General features: G+C 43.7%; 1 protein-coding gene across 5 annotated transcripts in view; it reads right to left on the bottom strand.

The window, feature by feature from the left end:
* Positions 1–24,656, bottom strand: part of SLC4A10 (solute carrier family 4 member 10) — a 266,531-nt gene that overhangs the window by 113,917 nt on the left and 127,958 nt on the right. For all 5 annotated transcript variants that reach the window (XM_037912746.2, XM_007056647.3, XM_027819028.3 and 2 more), the window contains exon 4: positions 599–737. In XM_037912746.2, the coding sequence (XP_037768674.1) occupies positions 599–737 (139 nt within the window). The remainder of the gene's footprint in view (positions 1–598; positions 738–24,656) is intronic.

The following is a 24,656-nucleotide window of genomic DNA, read 5'->3' as shown; positions in this document are numbered from 1 at the left end:
TGATATTCAGTTAATGTCTTTCAGCAGAGAAAAAATCTGGGCAGACATTCTTTCCACATTTTAATTCTGCAGAAGTGAAATGATCTAACATTGAACATTCAAAGTCTCCAGAGCATCTGCTCATTAAAGGTTGGACTCTGTGAATATTTGAGTTTATCTTAAGTTTAATTTGGCTACGGTAATGTTATTCCCTCTCTCCTGTGAACTTTTAATAAAGAGGCCAACTCATGGATTTCTCAAGGATATGTTCCTGGTTGTGTAAGTTTAAAAATACTTTAAATATAAAAATGATGGGCTAAAATATGAATAAAAGGGTCTACTTAATTACTATAAGTAATAGATTTTTTTTGTTTACGTCAGTTCTTTCATTCAATTTTCATTCTGACCTATATATGTTAAATCCAGATGAAAACATCTGGGTCTTAAGGAATGACAGATACTGTGGCAATACTAGTTATACAAGGATTTAAATGATTTTTTTGTTTGTTTAAGCTTTGTATCCAAAATCCATTCCTGGGCCTGCTACAGCTTTGAAACGTCTCACCACACTTTCAGTGACCATCAGTTACTGACAAAAACACCTCCTGAAAATACTTACCTTGCTGTCTCTCTCCATTCAGCATCCTCTCCTTCACGCCAGCAAATCTCATCAAGTTCAGTAAAGAGGTCATGAGGAATGTGTTCCTCATCATCATCCTCTGTTCCAAGAATAAACTGTACTCTTTGTGATGGGGTGTCTGGGGGGGAAACACAAATATCATCAAAAAACAGACAGCAGGGACTGTGATTGGACCGAATTACTAACGTGCATTTTTTCAGCAAGGATTAAATGCAAAATGATTTTACATTAGTGGGAACAGTCATTTGTATGCCTTCAGTAAGAAAATGACTGGAATTTGATGAGATTATTCAGCTGTCTCTTATCCAGATAATTAACCTTCACAAACAAGTATTGTAATACATAAAATAATCACACATCTTGTCAGTTCAGTCATGCTTTAACTCATGCTCTATGAACTGTAGAGCACACAGCACTTTACTATTAAGATCTGTTTATTCCATCTAAATTACCTGTATTCTAATTAAATAAATATATCCAAAACAGACAAACACATTTTTTTCACAATGTGAAGTATACAGATACTTACAAATGTGATTTAATGATGTCTCACCCAGCCTAACAGGGTAAAATAAACCACAGGTACTGCTAAGTGTCAGACAAGCTAACTACTGTGGATTGATTTTTAATGTACAAATTTAACTCAGTTCACAAAGTCGGGGTACTACATTTGCATTCATTTTTTCCATTAAACTTCTATTGATAGGTCCCAAAAGAAAATACCCTCCATGAATTTCAAATCTCTCACTATTCACTGACATAAATTGTCCTGTTGGACCTGCCTAAATAGTTAGAAACAACATATATAGAGAGAGACAGACAGACAGAAGGTGGGCTAGAATAGTAAGAATAATTGGTGCCATTCCAACAGTTCTTTTTCCTATCTATTCTTGACTTCCCCATTTCTTATCCTCTCTTCCTGCTCTCCTCCCTTCACACCACCTTTTCTCTTCTTTCTTTTCCCCTATGATCTTCTCCTCACTGCCCAATCAGCTGCTACATTGTCTCAGAGACAGACTGCTCTTCCCTTATGACTGGTGCTTTGAAATATGAGAGAAAACTCAGGCAGTCACAGTACACTTGACTTAAGTCATGGTGCACATGTTTGCATACTACAGTTTTATTGGTTCAAATGCTGTAACAGTCTTAAAATCTATTTTTAATAAAATCCAAATCTCAAATCATACAACTGTGGATGGCATCCAATATCTCCAGAAATGTATAGTTATGCATTACATTACATTACATTAGTATGCCAATGTACTTCACAGCTGAAAGAACAACCAAGAATCCTTTGTGAGTGACTGTAGGAGCCATGCTGCTAGTCAACTGAGAAACAGAGTAGCAGACAAGCTGCTGCATTGGTGCTGGAACTAGGGGTACTGGGAGTGCTGCACACCCCGTGGCTTGAAGTGGTTTCCATTATACGCAGGGTTTGCAGAAGGGTTCAATGGCTCTCAGCACCCCCACTATATAAATTGTTCCAGCCCCCCTGCCTTGCTGTGCCTGGGGTGCAGTCTGACTGAAACATTACTTTACCACTTCATTCTGGGGTTAAGCAACACTAGCTCTCCCAGGCTGCTCTCCCGTCCTGTGAAAGTTTAGTCTTTCTGATAAGGTGGCACTTAACCAAAAAGCACAGAGAACGAAGTGCTGATCAGAGGTGCTGAAGGAGTCCAGTGGTGTGGTAGGCTGAATTCAGCTATAGAGATACCCACTTCTGCGGCACCAATGCCATAGCTACCAAACAGAGCAGCGACACTTGTGACATATTTCACAAGTGAGAACATGTTGTCATTTCCTAAGGGTATAAATTTCCCCAAACGTAGTGTGAGCAGGTGTGAGGGGGAGGCAGGAGCCTAGCTTTCAGAAGCTGGTGGAAGTTGTTGAGGGAGCAAGGGGCAGTTCAGGAAAGTCAGGGTGAAAGATAGGGAGAGTCTGGGAGAGCCAGAGCCTGGGAGACCATGGGGGGATGGGAAAACTGAAGGGTGCAGAATTGTTTTTTGTGGGGTCTTTGAAGATCTGGAGCAACCTCCTCCATTCTGCCCCTGCTCCTCATTATCTTTTTCTCTTTCTTCTTTCAGCCCCTGCCTTCCTATTCTGCATCTCAGGCCATCCTCTGACCCTACCCTGCATGTCCCCAATTGTGTGCCCATCCTTCCAGTCCCAGTCTCTGCCCCCATCTTACACTCCCATTCTCCATCACACCTTTTGAGCTTCCTCATCTCCCTTGCTGGTTGGCCACTGGAGCAGCCTCCTCTGCTTCCTCTTAGTTGTTCCATGTGGGCTGTCCTCAGGAGGGAGAGAGAGAGCGGAAGAAGAGAGGCAGATTAGCTGCCTCCAATTCTTCTGCCTAACAATCCGCAGGAGCCAGGAAGGTAAACCGTGGGGGATCCTTGCAACCCTGCTGAATGCAAATCATAGGACAGCTGACAGCCAAGTCTCTCCCTTCCTCTCTTTGAGAAAGGCTCTCTCCAAAATTAGGAACTCCGTGGGTCCTATTGGGAGGAGAGGGCATGACCACTGTTATGCTCTGATGCATCCCAGAACAGCAATCCCAAATCATAAGGAAATCAAAGCAAGACATGCTAGTTGGTGGTCAATCAAAACATGTAATTACCACAAATCTATTAAGTCTGAACAAAAATCATAACAGTCCAAATGGCAGATATGTCATAGCAGGCCCTGGGTAACTGCACACACCCAGTGCTACGTGTGTGCACACACGGGCATGCAAACTAGAACAGTGAGTTTAGGAAGCAGGAAACCAACAGGAAGAGGGAGCAGGAAGCAATAAGCAGGAAGGCAACACGCAAGTCATCACAACCCCCTGAGGGTGGGTGGATGGGAAACTGGGCCAGGGGAAGAGGGCAATCCACTAATACATCATTTTCCTACCAGCCCCAAAGAGACTCCCAAGAGAAGAGAATATAGTCCAGTGGTTCTCAAACTTATTTGATCGTGCCCACCTTCTTTGCGTCTGCAGTAGCTTACGCCTCCTCCCCTCCCCGCTTTGGGCACCCGGTCAGTAGCTGCTGCTTTTCTGCCAGCCAGCTCTGAAGGCAGAGTGGAGAACGGTGGCTGCTGGTCGGATGCCCAGCTCTGAAGGTAGCACCACCAGCAGCAGCAGTGCAGAAGTAAGGGTGGCAATACTTTGCCACCCTTAGTTTCTCCACTGCTTCTGCTGTCTTCAGAGCTGGGCGCCCGACCAGCAGCTGCTAATCTACGGCCACCCAGCTCTGAATGTGCACAGTACCTTTTTTCCCCCTAAAGCTTCTCCCCCCTCCCCCCCGCCACACACAGAATACATTCCACACCCCCTGCACCCCAGTTTGAGAAGCTCTGATACAGTCCCAACCTTTAAGCCAATAGAGCTGCACTGACAGGGAGCATAAGAGTGGGGGGAAATGTGCGTGATGAGCCTGACCTATTTCCAATCCCTGGGAATCCAGGGGCTTTGTGGGCAGGGTCTGAATGCTGTCTGGGGAAGGGGAGATGATGTGTGGGGAACTCTGTGAAGTACTCTTTGGAGTTTTCCTCTCTTCTAACCGCTACCACTTGGCTAGGTCTTTTCCTTTGCATGTGGAAAACTGTTGTTGCATGTGGTAAGCTCCCTTCACTGCTGTAACCAGGAATATAAAGTGGGCAGAATTTATTTTCTGTAAATTGTCATATATTGCACTGCACAATTGTGTTGTATAGTGTACTGTCCCGAACAGCAAATGAAATGAAGCATTAAAAATAGCTCATTTCTGTGATATCCATATAGACAAAGTGTGATTAAAATCCTCCAGAGGACGTATGTTTAGCACATGGTAGAATCCAAAAATTGCTGCTAAATGTACTTCTGAGTTATTTGCAGCTCTGTGTTTTGGTTAGCAGAAACTGTCAGCTGCATTATTCAGCAAATGCATTGTGTTATACCTGTATTTATTTGTGACCATTTTCTCTTTCACTAAACAGAGCTTTAGAGAGTCAGGAAAGTCCAGCAGGGGCACTCAAAGTTTGTGCCAGTGGGTTTGCTACTGACATCTTGCCAGGACCCAGTGGGCAATGCCTACTTTGCAGGTAAATATTATATTCTTAAATTAATTCACAGAACTGTAATGGTACTTGCCTCTTCCTTGACACAGGAACACAGAATTTGGTTTTGGTTTGTTTATGTTTGAGTTCACTAGTTATAAAAATTTACAGTTCACCAGCTTTGCCCTTCCCTGGCATTTACAAGTATTGGGATGCCATGGACCATAGTTTAGAAAGTGACAAGTCCACTTTTATCTCATCAGCTCAAGCAAAAAAGTGAGTTCAATGGCTAACACATACTACTGGAGAATAAAAGTAAATATAACAGGGAGGCTCAATCTTCCAGTGCAAGTATTTGTTTGAGACAAAAGATAAATGTGTGTTTGTATGTAACTAGAGTGAGAACATGGAAAGCAAGCTGTTTTTCAAGAGAGATTGTCTGTGGGAGAATCCCAGAACATCCAGTGCCAAGAACATCCAGTTCTCTTGATGAAACCAGCAGTAGAACTGACTTACACAACAGTTATGTTAAGTGATAATGAACAGTATTGTACCATAGAGCTCCGGCTTTCTGATAGTATTATATACATAGAAATACATGTATTCAACATGGGAAGGAAATCAGAGATCAGAACAATACCTTACAGCAGGGGTGGGCAAACTTTTTGGCCCAAGGGACACATCTGGGTATGGAAATTGTATGGCGGGCCATGAATGCTCACAAAATTGGGAGTTGGGGTGCGGGAGGGGGTGAGGATTCCGGCTGGGGGTGCGGGCTCTGGGGTGGGGTCAGAAATGAGGAGTTCAGGGTGCAGGAGGGTGCTCCAGGCTGGGACCGAGGGGTTCGGAGGGCGGGAGGGAGATCAAGGCTGGGGCAGAGGGTTGGGGCGCAGGAGGAGGTCAGGAGTGCAGGCTCCAGGTGGCGCTTACCTCAAGCAGCTGAGGCACAGCCAGGCAGCCCTGTGCGCTGCCCTGTCCACAGGCATCACCCCTGCAGCTCCCATTGGCCGCGGTTCCTGGCCAATGGGAGCTGCGGGGACAGCACTTGGGGCGGAGGCAGCATGCGGAGACCCCTGGCTGCCCCTACGCGTAGGAGCTGGAGGGGGGATGTGCCACTGCTGCCGGGAGCTGCATGGAGTGGGGAAAGCCCTGGACCCCGCTGCCTGGCTGGAGTGCCGGAGAGGGGCAAGCCCCAGACCCCGCTCCCCAACGGGAGCTTAAGGGCCGGATTAAAACATCTGGAGGGCTGGATGCGGCCCCCGGGCCGTAGTTTGCCCACCCTTGTCTTACAGTGTGGTTATTAGAAAAGTGGCTGTGAAAATGGTACCTTACTGCTGTATTTGATTTGCTGCTACTGTGTCTTCTGAGTCACGCATGACTATTTTACGGACAGCAGTGAAGAACCTATAGAGATGAGGCAGAACAAACTGTGTTTTGTCTTTCTCATTAATACATCAGCAAAACTACTTGCTATGTTCTGACTCTTCATACTTTATTGTTGGTGATGATTTATAATAACGTCCCAAGCATGAAGAGCATAGTCTGATTTTCAGACACAAAGCTGAGCTGGAAGTTGGAAAATTCATGTGGTTTGACTTGATGTGATTTTATGTAGAAGACAAAAATGAAACAGATAGTTTACCCAAATATCTTCAAATAGGAAAAGAATTAAGAGAGAGAAAATGAGAGATAACTAGAGACCATAACAGTATAAAAGAGCAAAACAACAAATGAAACCTGTCAGCCTTACTCACACAATTGACTTAACGTTACTAACATGAGTAAGAATTTGACTCTCATTAAAAGCAGCAACAATCTACAAATGCCAATGTATTTATGACATTTAAGGGGAAAAAACAAATAATACATGATTCAAAAACTGCATGAAAAGAAATTTCATTTCCATGTGGTCAAATTGTGGTAACACAATCCTTAGTGCAAAATGTGACTCCTGTGAGACAGGAAACTGTAAATTTCTTCTAGGCTGGGATAACAGAGATTTAATTTTAAATTTGATCAGTTTCACCTCCCATTTAAGTAAGCACAGTCAGCATTTTACTGTGAAAAGTAAATTAAATTGAAAAGTACATTAAAAAAACACGAGTTAGAGAAATGAGCAAGAATAATGGGGCCAATTTTTAAAATTATTATTTCTATCACTGCCATAAATGTGCATTACGCTTAATACCCAAACATGAAAAGACATGGAGTGTCCAGCTAGAACCAGGGAGGGGGACTCCGGGGTGGGAAGGCCATATGATATGAACCAGAGTGCAATGAACAGTATTAGTCCCTGCTAATGGACCATTCCAGTCAGCATAAGTTAAAGCAGCCCTGTAGCTACTCTAATGCATGCTGGCCCCCAGCTGCTCCCAGGATCTATGAGAGGAACAAAGGCTTAGAACCAACTTTGCCTCCCACCTCTTCAGCTGTGCTGAGCATGAGCCCAAGAATGCTTTATCCAGAAGAGTCTAACTGCACAGTGAAGGTGCAAAAAAGGGTGTAAATTAAGTCCACATGTGTAAGTAACTTTCAAAGATGTAAATCCAAGTTGGGACTCAGTGGTGCAGAATGGAAAACTGCAGAATGGAAATGCAGACACTTCTACGGACCTAGCATTCACTACTATGAATGGCCTCATTATGAAATTGCAACTGGGCCCTAAAACAGAAACCAGTTGCAGACACCAGGATTGGATAAGTCAAAAGGATATGACTGATAGTCCTGGAGCGCTGCATAACCCAGCTTGCAGAGGCCAACAGGGAAGTTGCTCACTGACACAGCGCTCATGGCAAGCAGGCAGCTAAACACACTGGGCTGTATTGTGACCATCCCTTGAAATGGCACATAGGGAAATGGAGTCACATAAGGGGCTTCCTCCTGCATGCACCACAGGAGAGCCACGCACAGTAACAGTTCCTATGAATAAAAACGGCTCCATCCTCACTCCAGTGAGCAAATTGCTTGAACGGATCTGGGAGGAGGCAGGATCATGACCCTCCATCCTTCACATTAGCTCATAGAGCAGGGTTGATGCACTAGTGGAAGCAATCTGAAAGCCCATAGTTTCTCCCAGGGTCCCTCCTGAGGCAGCATGACTGCCCTGCCTACTATCATAGAATCACAGAATCATAGAATTTCAGGGTTGGAAGGGACCTCAGGAGGTCATCTAGTCCAACCCCCTGCTCAAAGCAAGACCAATCCCCAACTAAATCATCCCAGCCAGGGCTTTGTCAAGCCTGACCGTAAAAACCTCTAAGGAAGGAGATTCCACCCCCTCCCTAGGTAACGCATTCCAGTGCTTCACCACCCTCCAAGTGACAGGGTTTTTCCTAATATCCAACCGAAACCGCCCCCTCTGCAACTTGAGACCATTACTCCTTGTTCTGTCATCTGCTACCACTGAGAACAGTCTAGATCTGTCCTCTTTGGAACCCCCTTTCAGGAAGTTGAAAGCAGCTATCAAATCCCCCCTCATTCTTCTCTTCTGCAGACTAAACAATCCCAGTTCTCTAAGCCTCTCCTCATAAGTCATGTGTTCCAGTCCCCTAATCATTTTTGTTGCCCTCCACTGGACGCTTTCCAATTTTTTCCACACCCTTCTTGTAGTGTGGGGCCCAAAACTGGACACAGTACTCAAGATGAGGCCTCACCAATGTCGAATAGAGGGGAACGATCACGTCCCTCGATCTGCTGGCAATGCCCCGCTTATACAGCCCAAAATGCCGTTAGCCTTCTTGGCAACAACGGCACACTGTTGACTCCTATCCAGGTTCTCGTCCACTGTAACCCCTAGGTCCTTTTCTGCAGAACTGCTGCCTAGCCATTCGGTCCCTAGTCTGTAGCAGTGCATGGGATTCTTCCATCCGAAGTGCAGGACTCTGCACTTGTCTTTGTTGAACCTCATCGGATTTCTTTTGGCCCAATCCTCTAATTTGTCTAGGGCCCTCTGAATCCTATCCCTACCTTCCAGCATATCTACCACTCTTCCCAGTTTAGTGTCATCTCCAAACTTGCTGAGGGTGCAATCCACACCATCTTCCAGATCATTAATGAAGATATTGAACAAAACCGGCCCCAAGACAGACCCTTGGGGCACTCCGCTTGATACCGGCTGCCAACTAGAATGGAGCCATTGATCACTACCCGTTGAGCCTGACTATCTAGCCAGCTTTCTATCCACCTTATAGTCCATTCATGCAGCCCATACTTCTTTAACTTGCTGGCAAGAATACTGTGGGAGACCGTGTCAAAAGCTTTGCTAAAGTCAAGGAATAACACGTCCACTGCTTTCCCCTAATCCACAGAGCCAGTTATCTCGTCATAGAAGGCAATCAGGTTGGTCAGGCATGACTTGCCCTTGGTGAATCCATGCTGACTGTTCCTGATTACTTTCCTCTCCTCTAAGTGCTTCAGAATTGATTCCTGGAGGACCTGCTCCATGATTTTTCCAGGGACTGAGGTGAGGCTGACTGGCCTGTAGCTCCCAGGGTCCTCCTCCTTCCCTTTTTTAAAGATGGGCACTACGTTAGCCTTTTACTAGTCATCCGGGACCTCCCCCGATCGCCATGAGTTTTCAAAGATAATGGCCAATGGCTCTGCAATCACATCCGCCAACTCCTTTAGCACTCTTGGATGCAGCGCATCCGGCCCCATGGACTTGTGCTTGTCCAGCTTTTCTAAATAGTCCCCAACCACTTCTTTCTCTACAGGGGGCTGGTCACCTCCTCCCCATGCTGTGCTGCCCCGTGCAGTAGTCTGGGAGCTGACCTTGTTTGTGAAGACAGAGGCAAAAAAAGCATTGAGTACATTGCTTTTTCCACATTCTCTGTCACTAGGTTGCCTCCCTCATTCAGTAAGGGGCCCACACTTTCCTTGACTTTCTTCTTGTTGCTAACATACCTGAAGAAACCCTTCTTGTTACTCTTGACATCTCTTGCTAGCTGCAACTCCAGGTGTGATTTGGCCTTCCTGATTTCACTCCTGCATGCCTGAGCAATATTTTTATACTCTTCCCTGGTCATTTGTCCAATCTTCCATTTCTTGTGAGCTTCTTTTTTGTGTTTAAGATCAGCAAGGATTTCACTGTTAAGCCAAGCTGGTTGCCTGCCATATTTACTATTCTTTCTACAGATCGGGATGGTTTGTTCCTGTAACCTCAATAAGGATTCTTTAAAATACAGCCATCTCTCCTGGATTCCTTTCCCCCTCATGTTATTCTCCCAGGGGATCCTGCCCATCAGTTCCCTGAGGGAGTCAAAGTCTGCTTTTCTGAAGTCCAGGGTGTGTATTCTGCTGCTCTCCTTTTTTCCTTGTGTCAGGATCCTGAACTTGACCACCTCATGGTCACTGCCTCCCAGGTTCCCATCCACTTTTGCTTCCCCTACTAATTCTTCCCAGTTTGTGAGCAGCAGGTCAAGAAGAGCTCTGCCTCTAGTTGGTTCCTCCAGCACTTGCACCAGGAAATTGTCCCCTATACTTTCCAAAAACTTCTTGAATTGTCTGTGCACTGCTATATTGCTCTCCCAGCAGATATCTGGGTGATTGAAATCTCCTATGAGAACCAAGCCCTGCGATCTAGTAACTTCTGTTAGTTGCCTAAAGAAAGCCTTGTCTGCCTCATCCCCCTGGTCTGGTGGTCTATAGCAGACTCCCACCATGATATCACCCTTGTTGCTCACACTTCTAAACTTAATCCAGAGACTCTTAGGTTTTTCTGCTGTTTCATACTGGAGCTCTGAGCAGTCATACTGCTCTCTTACATACAATGCAACTCCCATTGTTAACTGCAATGTTAACTGCCCAACCCAGCCCAGAAATCAAGGCAGAAAGCAGGGGAACGTACAGTGGACCCTTCTAGCCTTGGAATCTATATCTTTCCTGCCAATATTTCTCATTGGGGATCAGCTACTGAAGATATTCAGCTGTGCCCCTTGGTCGCTCTCACTTCTATCCCTTGTTGTCTTTCCCCTATATTAACAGAGGGAACTTTCTTTTTGCAAAATCACTTTTCTGTTTGCATTACCTTCTGGAAGCTTTTCCTGAAAGAGTCTGCAGAAGCTCATATGATAGGTTCATCTTGGAGAGGTTAGATCACTGCAATTCAGCCTCTCCTGCCTGGCTCACCAAACATTACACACCCAGACTGGAGTCTCTTAAAACTGGAGAGGTTTATTAAACTTAGACTAAGCCAAACCAAACCAAACCAAGCTTGCACAAGGCCCACTGCTTTAACGCCTTTCAGGGGCACATCACACTCTACCGGGACCTCCTCCTGCTCATGTCAGATGTGTCCCCTATGATCTCTTCAGCAGAGCACCAACCCTTAAAGGGACAGGGCACAGAAAAATAACGCTGGTATTCCACCCAGTTCTGAAATAAAAAATTCATATTCAAATCCTTTCACAAATATATTTTAACTTGTGAACGCTACATGTAAGAGATCCACTGTATTGGCTGCAGATGAAGAGGGACATTGAACATTATGGGTTAGTCTTCAAGGCAGTGTTAGCTGAAGGTACAACCTGAGAGTTGCTCCTAACCCAACTCCCATTCTTACACACAGAAATCTCTAGCTCAAGGTAAATGGTGCTTTAAACTTGAGCTAGTTGGCCTGTTGGGTGGTCTGGATTGAAGCTCAAGTGCTGCTGATGCTCGAGCTAGTAATGCAGTGGGGACTAGCCCAGGCTGGTCATACAATCACTCTGTTCAGCTTGAGTGTTGTTTTGCAGTGTGATCACTCTCAATCAAGCAAAACTAATTAAAGAGCAGGGTTGACAGTAGAGGGGTAAGGGGGAAAAATGGTATCAGGGTCCCCCAAAATGTCTGTGCAAATCAAGTACTGATATCTCCATTAAAAAAAATGACTACAAGCAAAGAGATGATGATTTGTGTAGTGTGAAATCTTGTACCTAGTCACAAACTTTTCCTAACCGGGTGGAACTGACAAATACACCCCACACATTATTCCCTTTTTACCACAGATTATTTCACAAATATGTTTTTGTGCAGCTTCTCTCTTAGAAGCCTGTTATTGAACCCTGCTGCAGTGAAGATCTGCGTATACTGGGGATGAAATAGGAGGGGGTGGGGTCCTAGCAAACATGATGTACTGGGGCCCCAAATTTCTCTCCACAGGCCTGCTCAAGAGAAGTTAAGTCTAGTGGAGACAACTCAAGCTAACACTGCAGTGAAGACAAGCCCTAAGAGATTAGAGTCAGTACATGTAACAAGCAAAAGAAACATCACCAACCTACCAGAACTCCATTTAGTTAGAGCAAAACCGTTTGAGCTATATCAATAGATTTCTTGCACCTAAAAAGGATGCAGAGAAGGATATGAATACATTTTATTCATAGTGGATCACTTCACTAGGTTTGTCCAAGCCTACTCTACCAGCAACAAGTCAGGCAAGACTTTAGCAAACAAGGTCTTCAATTATTTTGGTTTTAAATTTGGTTTCCCAAAGAGACCAAAATGAGGGGTTAGAAAATAATTTATTCCAGTTACAACACTAGTGCAAAACTGAAACATCTCATACAACCCCATACCACTCACAAGGAAATGGGCAAGTAGAAAAGCTGAACTGAATTCTGCTGGCTATGTTGAGATCCTTGCCAGAAGACCAAAAGTCAAACTGGAAAGACTTTCTTAATAATCTATGCCTATATCGGTACACAAAGTGAGGCTACCGGATTCTCACCCTTCTACTTCTTATATGGAACTATCACCATGTTTGTCCATTGACATTGTATTTACTTTAGGTACAAACTCTGAGTCTGCACCCAGAAACCATAAAGATTATGTTGAAAAAAGCAAATATCATATGTAAGAAGCTTATGAAGTGGCATCAAAATCATCTAAAAAATCTGCTCATCATAGAAAGAATCACTGTAATTGGAAAGTGAATGGTGCTGTCCTCTGACCAGGAGATAAAGTACTTGTTAGGAATCTTTCTAAGAGAGCGGGACCTGGTAAATTAAGATAAAATCCTTGTAGTACTTGAAAGGATAGTGCAGTCTATGAAGTAAAGCAGAAGAGAGAAAAAGGATGTCTTAAGAATTCTTCACTGCAGACTTTTACTCCCCAGTGACTTCTTACCTTTGGATAGAACACTATTCTTTAAAGCACCACAGAGGAAGACAGAGAAACTGGGAAACTGCTAATTAAACTGCTATAATATTTGTACCAGCTGTTAAAATACACAAATGCCAAAATGGAATAATGGAACTGGAAAACAGTAGAGTACAAGTGGACCAAATCACCAAACAATCCAGACATTTGAAGTCATCTTACTAGAGAGAAAAGAGCCCAAAAGACAGTAATATATGAATGTTTAGACACACTTATTATCAGTGTCTAAATCCCACTGCTGAGCTAGGTGAATGCACAACCTAGGGGGATGTCATCACGTTTGTTACAAGCTATACCAAGTACCTATTTCTTATCCTGTATTCTATCCAGGATTGAGGTAACACTGGCAAATGAAGTGATACTGATTTATTATGGTATGGCTATTGTTCTCAATCAAGTGTTTTATAGTTTGGGATAAGTTAATATGTTTTATTTAGTAGATTTTTGTTTTCTAAATAGCTTGCCATAGGCTCCGTGACTCTGAATTACATGGTATAGCATTGATCTCATACAGGAACTGTTATTTCATATCATAGTCACGGGAACTAGGGGTATGGAATGTGCTGCAGCACCCCCGGGTTCCCAGCTGCCGGCCCTGCATGCCCAGGGTCCCGGCCTCAGCCCTGGGGGTGGGAGTGGGGTGGACAGGGATAAGGGGGCTGGCTTTCAGCACCCCCACTATTAAAAATGTTCCAGCACCACTGCATAACATATAAACTTTTTTTGGAATTTTAACTGTTCAGGACTGGCTAGTCTGTCATATAGTGGAACAATAATTGCCATAGAAAATTACTGCTTGATTGATGAAATAAACTGAAGAAAGATTTCGGAGTTTTCACCATTGGTACCAGTACTTATAGAAAAAGAAAAGAGACAAAGACACACTTGAGAATGACTGCTATGAGTTTGTGGAACTCATGAACTACTAACAATAAGTCAGATGGATGAACTGAATTATATATTTTGTTAACAGAATATCAGGATGACATTACATTTGTGAAGGGGGAGTGTAGCACTCATAAGTTAAAATATGTTTGTAAGACTATTTTAATATGAAATTTGTGTTTAAGAACTGGGTGAAATGCCAGGCTATATTTGCCTGCATCAGGTCCCTTTAAGGATTGGAGCTGTGCTGAAGAGGTCAAAGAGAACACAGCTATGGTGAACAAGTGTGGTCTCAGTACAGTGTGGTGTTTTTCCTGAAAGTCTCTCCAACAGTGGGGCTCGCACAAGTTGTGTTTATGGGTTGTTGGGATTTTTTTGGATCCTAAGAAGATTCTAAGAAGATAAGAGAGCTACGGTGTCAAAGATCTACCTTTGGGAAGAAAGGTAAGCAGCAGGATACGGACCTTGGACTTCAGGAAAGCAGACTTCGACTCCCTCAGGGAACAGATGGCCAGGATCCCCTGGGGGACTAACATGAAGGGGAAGGGAGTCCAGGAGAGCTGGCTGTATTTCAAGGAATCCCTGTTGAGGTTACAGGGACAAACCATCCCGATGAGTCGAAAGAATAGTAAATATGGCAGGCGACCAGCTTGGCTTAACGATGAAATCCTAGAGGATCTTAAACATAAAAAAGAAGCTTACAAGAAGTGGAAGGTTGGACATATGACCAGGGAAGAGTATAAAAATATTGCTCGGGCATGTAGGAAAGATATCAGGAGGGCCAAATCGCACCTGGAGCTGCAGCTAGCAAGAGATGTCAAGAGTAACAAGAAGGGTTTCTTCAGGTATGTTGGCAACAAGAAGAAAGCCAAGGAAAGTGTGGGCCCCTTACTCAATGAGGGTGGCAACCTAGTGACAGAGGATGTGGAAAAAGCTAATGTACTCAATGCTTTTTTTGCCTCTGTTTTCACTAACAAGGTCAGCTCCCAGACTGCTGCGCTGGGCATCACAAAATGGGGAAGAGATGGCCAGCCCTCTGTGGAGATAGAGGTGGTTGGGGACTATTTAGAAAAGCTGGACGTGCACAAGTCCATGGGGCCGGACGAGTTGCATCCGAGAGTGCTGAAGGAATTGGCGGCTGTGATTGCAGAGCCCTTGGCCATTATCTTTGAAAACTCGTGGCGAACGGGGGAAGTCCCGGATGACTGGAAAAAGGCTAATGTAGTGCCAATCTTTAAAAAAGGGAAGAAGGAGGATCCTGGGAACTACAGGCCAGTCAGCCTCACCTCAGTCCCTGGAAAAATCATGGAGCAGGTCCTCAAAGAATCAATCCTGAAGCACTTACATGAGAGGAAAGTGATCAGGAACAGTCAGCATGGATTCACCAAGGGAAGGTCATGCCTGACTAATCTAATCGCCTTTTATGATGAGATTACTGGTTCTGTGGATGAAGGGAAAGCAGTGGATGTATTGTTTCTTGACTTTAGCAAAGCTTTTGACACGGTCTCCCACAGTATTCTTGTCAGCAAGTTAAGGAAGTATGGGCTGGATGAATGCGCTATAAGGTGGGTAGAAAGCTGGCTAGATTGTCGGGCTCAACGGGTAGTGATCAATGGCTCCATGTCTAGTTGGCAGCCGGTGTCAAGTGGAGTGCCCCAGGGGTCGGTCCTGGGGCCGGTTTTGTTCAATATCTTCATAAATGATCTGGAGGATGGTGTGGATTGCACTCTCAGCAAATTTGCGGATGATACTAAACTGGGAGGAGTGGTAGATACGCTGGAGGGGAGGGATAGGATACAGAAGGACCTAGACAAATTGGAGGTTTGGGCCAAAAGAAATCCGATGAGGTTCAATAAGGATAAGTGCAGGGTCCTACACTTAGGATGGAAGAATCCAATGCACCGCTACAGACTAGGGACCGAATGGCTAGGCAGCAGTTCTGCGGAAAAGGACCTAGGGGTGACAGTGGACGAGAAGCTGGATATGAGTCAGCAGTGTGCCCTTGTTGCCAAGAAGGCCAATGGCATTTTGGGATGTATAAGTAGGGGCATAGCGAGCAGATCGAGGGACGTGATCGTTCCCCTCTATTCGACACTGGTGAGGCCTCATCTGGAGTACTGTGTCCAGTTTTGGGCCCCACACTACAAGAAGGATGTGGATAAATTGGAGAGAGTCCAGCGAAGGGCAACAAAAATGATTAGGGGTCTAGAGCACATGACTTATGAGGAGAGGCTGAGGGAGCTGGGATTGTTTAGTCTGCAGAAGAGAAGAATGAGGGGGGATTTGATAGCTGCTTTCAACTACCTGAAAGGGGGTTCCAAAGAGGATGGCTCTAGACTGTTCTCAATGGTAGCAGATGACAGAACGAGGAGTAATGGTCTCAAGTTGCAATGGGGGAGGTTTAGATTGGATATTAGGAAAAACTTTTTCACTAAGAGGGTGGTGAAACACTGGAATGCGTTACCTAGGGAGGTGGTAGAATCTCCTTCCTTAGAGGTTTTTAAGGTCAGGCTTGACAAAGCCCTGGCTGGGATGATTTAACTGGGAATTGGTCCTGCTTCGAGCAGGGGGTTGGACTAGATGACCTTCTGGGGTCCCTTCCAACCCTGATATTCTATGATTCTATTCTATGATTCTAAGTTTAATACAACTCTCCAGTTTTAAAAGAGTCCATGGTCTGGGAGTATAATACATGCCAACTCCAAACTTTCATAAATTATGAGATTCATTTAGAAATAATGAGATTTAAAAACTAATAAATCATATTTTTGGTGCATCTTCCTCTTTTTCAGGAAATCTCTGCCCTTGATTAATCCCACCTTAGTCCGCTCATACCATTCAAAATACTGCTGCATAGATCTTTTCCCTAGCTCATCGCTTTGACTGTTTTCTGCCTCTCAGCATCCCTCCACTGGTTCCCTTTTCTCCACGGCATCAAAAAAGCTATTTGTTTTCACATTTATGGCCTTTTGTGGCCTATCGCCTCCCTACTTACCATCTCTTATTCACTATCACAATGTCAGTTCCTACCTCTTACCAGCCACGGATGCCAGCCTCCATCGCTCTCTTGATAGTTTCTCCCATGTTGTCCCACACATGGGAAGTGCTCTCTGGATACACAGAATCATAAAAAGTAGGTCTGGAAGGGACTTTGAAAGTTCAAGTCCATTCCCCTGCACTTAGAACCAAGTAAAACTAGACCTTCCCTGACAGGTGTTTGTCCAACCTGTTCTTAAAACCTCCAGTGATAGGGATTCCACAACCTCTCTCGGAAAACTGTTCCGGAGCTTAACTATCCTTACAGTTACAAAATTTTTCCTAATATATAACCTAAATTTCTTTTGCTGCAGATTAAATCCATTATTTCTTGTCCTACTTACAGTGGACATTGAGAACAACTGATCACCTTCTTTTTAATGGCTGTTCACATATTTGAAGACTGTTACAAGGTTCCCGCTCAGTCTTCTTTTCTTAAGACTAAACATGCCCACTGGACTCTCTCCAGTTTGTTCACATCTTCTCTTAAGTGTGGTGCCCATATCTGGACACAGTACTCCAGCTAGGGCCTCACCAATGCTGAGGAGAGCAGGACAATTACATCTTGCATGTTGAATATGACATTCCTACTAATACACCCCAGAATAATATTAACATTTTTTGCAACTGCATCACATTGTTGACTCACATTCAATTTATGATACAGTGTAATGCCCAGATCCTTTTTAGCAGTACTACCATGTAATCAGCTTTTCCTTATTTTGTAAGTGTGCATTGGATTTTTCCTTCCTACGTGAAGTACTTTGCACTTGCTTTATTGAATTTCATCTTGTTGAATTCAAACCAATTATCTAATTTGTCGAGGTCATTTTGAATTCTAATCCTGTCCTCCAAAGTGCTTGCAACCTCAACCAGTTTGGTGTCATCTGCTAATTTTATAAGCATACTCTCTATTCCATTAGCTAAATCATAAATGAAAATATTGGCTAGTACCAGACCCAGGACAGACCCCCTGCGGAATCCCACTAGATACATCCACCCAGGTTGAATTGACAGGAAACCATGGATAATTACTCTTTGAGTACAGTCTTTCAACCAGTTTTGCACCACCTACCTTATAGTAATTTCATCTAGACCACATTGTCCTGGTTTGTTTTTGAAAATGTCATGTAGGACCATGTCAAAAGCATCACTATACATCAAGATATCACATCTGCCCCCACCCACCTACTAGGCCAGTAATCCTACCAAAGAATTCATTTCTGCAAAATTCAACAGTTTATTTAGACAGTGGTTACAAGAAAGGAAGTTTGGTGGTTGTTCACAGTTTACATGAGGCATAAATGGACATTGCATGACTGGTAATGTACAAACAACGCCGCTCCCTGCTGAGGTACAAATGCCCTCTAACACCCATTCTAGCTGACAATCATTGCAGCCCCCTATCTATTTTTCTCTGCACTTTCTCCATGTTTTCAGGGGAGATAAAACAGAACTTAAGACTAAAACATTGATCAGTTTTGTTTTGCACCTTATAGGGAATAGGTGAGCGCCCATTCTCCCCTCCAGTATTGCTTGCAAGCCCCTCCCACTCCTGCAACACTTGGGAGAGGGGGGAATAACTTCACAGCGTATGTCACTGGTCTGCCCTTTGCCTTTTTGAATAAAACTATTTTCTGCCTTCTAGTCACCCTCCTAAGTGCAACATCATCAAGAGTCAGCACAGCCTAAATGGATGTAGAGGGGCTTTCTATCCAGCTCATCCTTGAAGTCCCCTGTAGCCTTCCTTGCTTAACCCCTCTGACAACACAGTAGCACCTGCAATGCATAAACACTGCAAATGCAAACCAGGAATATAATTCTAACCCCACCCCACCTCCAAACAGCATAATAGCATATAGCACAAACAGGAATCCCATTTCTAGCATCCTCTTCACACAAGACCACTTACTATCTTTGAGATTCCCCCAACCCTGCAAAGAGTCTCAGGGAGAGGCCTATCTGGAATATAAACAATAAATGACTGGGGGGTTTCCCCCATATTCCTACCACCACAGCATCTGCAACAGCCAGATCATCATGGGCTGGGCCTCTCTATCTACTGCTGTGAGGCTAGCCAATCTGAGGGGATGAAAAAGGAAGACTTGAAACAAGTTGTTTTCAGAGTGCATGTTAGAGTCCCAGAGAAAAATAAGATTGGTGTAAAGGTGGAGGTTGTACGTGAGGACCCAGAAGGAGAAAGAAATGCAGTTCTTCCATTCATCAAAATGTTTTGTATTAAAACCTTGATGGAGACACACTGGTCTGACCCAGTATGGTCATTCTTATGTTCTTAATAAAGTGAAGAATTTCTGGGTAGGTGGTCACTATAGTTCTCAGTTTAAAGACATTGAGTCTGTTGTCCTTCTGCTCATGCAACAGTGCTCTCTACAGGAGCACTTTTAACTTTTCCCCCAATACAGGGAGTACAGAGCTTATTCACTTCTGGCCATAGAGCTTACACAAAAGACAAATATTTTGTATGTATGCTAAGATGAATATATGTGTTAATAAAATTTCTTTAGGGTGAATAATCAGCTTCACAGCTGAAAAAAAACCCACATAAATTATACTTGCATATTCAGATTAGAATAATGCCACCTGTCTTGTGTTTGGTTAGTTGTTGAACAGATTGAAGTGTTCTGCTTGTCTCTGAGTAGTTCAGACCTTCATTTATTCCAATGTCTCTATTGTTCACCTTTTGCATCTTAGACTTTAATAATTCCTTCTTTCATACCAGATTGCTTCAGAACATTTCCTAATTTGTTCTCATCACAAAAGTCCTCATTTATTTTTCTGACATACTTCAGAGCACTGTGCTTTATCATTCAGTCTCATAAAACCTATTTTTCTATATCTTTCTTCTTGCACCTGCTAGTTGAACACTCCCTATCCTTCCTGTTGTGTATTTGGTTGTCATAGTAATAGAATCTTGTTGTTGCTACGGCAGCTGAGTTAGATTATTAGGGGATAGCCCAGCCAGTTTTGGCTGGTTGTTGGTTAGTTAAGTGTGTGGCAATAAATGGCTGCTTTTCAAGGTCTACAGCTCTCTGCGTCTCAAGTGATTTCTTCCTAAAACTGCTCCCACAAAGATACAACACTTCCATTCCAGAGAATACAGCCCCACCTTCTGTTAAGAAGGAATGCTTTTAAAGAAAATGGGTGCGGTTGAGGGTGCTGACCATCTCTCGATGCTTATTTAATTCAGAATGAGTCAGAAGTTAGGAGAGCATAGGTGAAATTGCCCCCTAAGTGGCCGGTTTGCTCTTATGGGCCAGAATGTGCCCAGTGGCTGAACAGACACGCAGAGGAGGGACAGGGCATTGGAGTGTTCTCCTCCCCGTGCACCTCACTTGGGCACCATTGTGATGTAATCATGGAGCCCAAGGGCTCTGCAGCACTAATCATATTCATTAGAGTGGCTCAACCATAGTCCCACTTCCCTCCACACCAACAAGCAGAGCATCCCTAGTTGCTCTGGCAGACACTGTGCCTCCTGAACTTCTTGCTGTGGCAGCATGACTGCACCATCCCCAGTACAGGGGGATTATCTGCCACAGTGGAGTTCCAATGTGATCTTTGCCTACTCTAACTTTACGAAATCCTTCTTAATATTCTTGGTGCTGCCAGATGGTATTGTTGTGTCAGCACTCACTCATTCTTACGCATGAAGAGTTGCTGATGACTTTTGGATCTGGGGAATACTTTATGCAACTCAGCTGTGTTTTTATTTTAATTTTTGGAAATATTAGCACATACATGTACCTAGGGAACATACGATGGTGTGAGGTAGTTTTATCAGCACGAGTTTATATTGGTCACATTACTCATGAGTGAGTTATGTGGATCATCCCAAATTAACACCAAAAAGACTCTTATGATTCATTTCACCAGAATTTTCTATATGACAGATGTGATACAGAGAAAAGGTATTAGTAATGTTTTCAAGATACAAAAATATGCACTGGGACTATTTCTTATATCTCTCCCTGTATAGTTCCAGGTGCTTTAATGTACCCAAGGCCAGATTTTCAAAGCTGCCTAAAGAGATGGATAGGAGCCTAGTGGGGGACAGGGGGTTGAAAGTGCATTAGTAGGTTAGGCACTGAGAGGCTTTTGAAAATCCACTAGGTGCCTGCCTGCATCATTAGGCACCTAAAAACCACTGACAATCCAACCCAAATGTCCAGTTCTAACAGGTTCAGATGAAAGGCAAAAATTAAAAATAAACACTTAAAAACTACTTAAAATGCTTTTCTAGAGTTAAAAAACAGGACCACTTTAAAGTCAGATACCTCAGCATCTTCCAGGGCTAGAAGAGAGTGTTAGGACCCATTGTTAGCCTAGGAAACTAATCCAAATGGTAAAAAAGGTCCTGGGTTTTTAGCCCTTCAGGGAAATGAAATATTGGACTTTAAAGTTATGGCATTTTTACATATGGGAAAGCTATCTCTGACCCAGGCATGAATCTTGTGTGGCCTGGGCTTTGGGAAGGGTAATTTGTGGGGAAGATTCCACATTTAGTTGGAGAAGGAAGAAATGTTTTTGTGTCAGATTGAGTTTTTTAAAATGCAGCTGCTAAAAAAAACTGCTCAAAAGACTTAAAAGTGCATAGGTTCCCAAACTGTGGGTTGCGACCCCAATTCAACAGATGGGGTCACGGGTCCAACAGACAATATTCACCATGGGAGATGATGCCATCTGCCCCTGAACGTGTTTGGACCTGCTCCACAAACTCCACACCAGGAGGCCACCATTTTGATCTACAAAATGGCAGCCTCCGCACAGCACGACCTTGCACCATGGACTCATTTTTACACAAAGTATCATCTTTAACCTCCAGCAGTGAGTCTAGTGATGTAGTTATGAATGAAAAACAAGACTCTAGGAAACATGCTACAAATATGACAAGGCTTTCTTTGGTTATGGCTTTACCAGTGTTTTGGTCAAGAATGAAGAAAGGCCACAACGCCTGCTATGTCACACAGCAGCAGATCTGGAAAACACTAGTGGAGCATCTGAAAAAACACAGATGCTTTTGCTCTTCAAGTTGATGTGAGCACTGAGGATCGTGATGCACCTTTCTTGACTTTTGTTAAATTCACATGGGAAGGTGCAATTCTCGAAGACATTCTGTTCTGTCTCCCTCTTCCTGGACACAATATGGCAAAAGAAATGTTCGATGCACTACATGCAAGACAAAAATCTACCAGGTGATTGCATGGTAGGCTTTTGCACGATGGCACTCCATCTGTGGCAGGCCACAAAGAAGGCCTGGATACCTTGATAAAGAAAGTTGCTCCATCTGCTGTGTGGACTCACTGCATGAATCATAGAGAACAAACGGCATCTAAAGCACTGGGTTTAAAGCTAGAAGAATTTTTGCAACAGGTCTCTTCTATTGTGAACTACATTGAGATTCAGCCTCTTTGCCCAAGTCTGTTTGCAAAACTGTGTGAAGAAAAGGGATGAGATCATGAAATACTGTTCTTCAACACTGAAGCTCATTGGCTCTCAAGAGGGAAAATACTGGGACTATTATTTTAACTGAGAGCTGAGCTGCATGCCTATGCAATGGACGGCAAAAAGAGTTTTCTATGTGATCAAAGGAGGATGTGCCTTCTTGCCTCGGGCATAGATGTATTTGGGAAACGGAATGAATTGAATTCAGGTCTGCAAGGAAAGTACATCCATATCCTTAACCTGAGTGATCAAAACATAGAATTCATGAAGAAAATTTGTTCTCTGGAAGAATAATCTAGTGAGGACAAACTATGAATGTGCAATATGCAGGAGGTCAGACTAGATGATCATGACGGTCCCTTTGACCTTAAAGTCTATGAATCCTTCCCATAGCTTTGCAAGTTCCTAGCTGAAAATGAAATTATCCAGCCTCCCACACAGGTGATGGCTGAGCATCTCAGCTGGCTGGAGGAACGGTTTACATCCTTTTTCCCTAACTTGGAGGTGACAAAGTAGGGTGCGGTGCAAAACTCCTTTCAGTGCAAGCCTGATGCTATGGATTTGCCAACAGCTGACATCGAACAGCTCACCAAAATTTCCTGAAATTGATTCTTGAGAGGAACATATGCCCAACTTTCTCTCCCAGAGTTCTGGTTCATTGTCAAGAATGAATATCCTGCACTCTCAACACATGCCTTGAAACTCAGGGTTCCATTTGTATTTGTGTGAAGCTGGATTCAGCGCACTGGCATCCATCAAGTCTTGGTATCCATCTACTGTTGATGTCACATCAGAGATTAGGAGTGCAATTTCTACCACACCGCTAGACTTTGAGAAGCTGTGTCACAATGCGGAAGCACAAGTCACAATAGAGAGTATTTAGTAACATACTTAATGTGTACATTCCTTGGATTCCTTGGTCACTGTGTTGCTTTGTTGGGGTCACAGTAGGTCTCAAAATGCGGACACACAGGGAAAAAATTTTGGAACTCCTGGATTAGTAGGATAGATTTTTGGCAGGTGATATGGATGTAGGTACATGATCAATTGCATAGGCACATGATGAATCTATTTAGCGTATGTCTATTAATTTCTCACATAGAAATCTTCTCTACATGTATGGTATTACTTTTTGTCAAAACTTAATAAAAGTTAGGAAATTAATGAAAAAATATATAAATATAGACAAAGGTTCAAACTTTGGAATCTGAAGCTTCCCCTTCTTCGCCACTCATGCTATGTATATGATGTACACTGTAACCAATAGTACATCATTTTCTTGCAATTCATATATAGGTTTTAATTGTCTGTGAAGCACCATGATAATTTTTTAAGAAAGAGGCTGTATGAAAATATATTCTTTTGTGTTGTACTTCATTGCAGACTGAAAATTATCCTCTTCCATGCTTTGATTCATTTGTCCTATCATCACTTTTTGCTCTGGTTTTATCTCCATCCTCCATAATTGCACAGTACTAAGTAGCCCTCCCTACTTTTTCTCACCAGGAAGAAATAGGAAAAGTTCTTCTTTACTAATAAAAAAAGAGCTTGTGGAAGGTAGAAAATTAGAACAGCTATTACTGGAATAGGTGATAAAACGGTCACAAAATTGCTTAGAATGAAGGAGAGCTGGCACAGCCAGCGTTCCTGCTGGGGCCTCCCAGGGAGCGCATGTTGCAGTTATATAGCACAATATACAGCACACTGTGACAGAAATGAGCCCCTCTCTTACTGAGCCCTGGTCTACACTACGAGTTTAGATTGAATTTAGCAGCATTAGATCGATTTAACCCTGCACCCGTCCACACGACGAAGCCATTTTTTTCAAATTAAAGGGCTTTTAAAATCGATTTCTGTACTCCTCCCCCAAAGAGGGACTTAACACTGAAATCAACCTTGCCAGGTCGAATTTGGGGTAGTGTGGTCACAACTCGGCAGTATTGGCCCCCCGGGAGCTATCCCAGAGTGCTCCATTGTGACCACTCTGGACAGCACTCTCAACTCAGATGCACTGGCCAGGTAGACAGGAAAAGGCCTGCAAACTTTTGAATCTCATTTCCTGTTTGGCCAGCATGGCAAGCTGCAGGTGAGTGCAGATCTCATCAGCAGAGGTGACCATGATTGAGTCCCAGAATTGCAAAAGAGCTCCAGCATGGACCAAACGGGAGTTACAGGATCTGATCGCTGTATGGGGAGACAAATCCTTACTATCAGAACTCCGTTCCAAAAGACGAAATGCCCAAACATTTGAAAAAATCTCCAAGGGCATGAAGGACAGAGGCTATAACAGGGACCTGCAGCAGTGCCATATGAAACTTAAGGAGCTTAGGCAAGCCTACCAAAAAACCAGAGAGGGAAACGGCCGCTCGGGGTCAGAGCCCCAGACATGCCACTTCTATGGTGAGCTGCATGCCATTCTAGGGGGTGCAGCCACCACTACCCCACCTCTGTGCTTTGACTCCATCAGTGGATTATCATGCAACAGGGATGCGCGTTT

This window comes from Chelonia mydas, chromosome 11, assembly GCF_015237465.2.
Source record: "Chelonia mydas isolate rCheMyd1 chromosome 11, rCheMyd1.pri.v2, whole genome shotgun sequence".
NCBI classification, from domain to species: domain Eukaryota; kingdom Metazoa; phylum Chordata; order Testudines; family Cheloniidae; genus Chelonia; species Chelonia mydas.
Note: the sequence above shows the minus strand (reverse complement) of the source record. Positions and strands in the feature narration are given on the sequence as shown.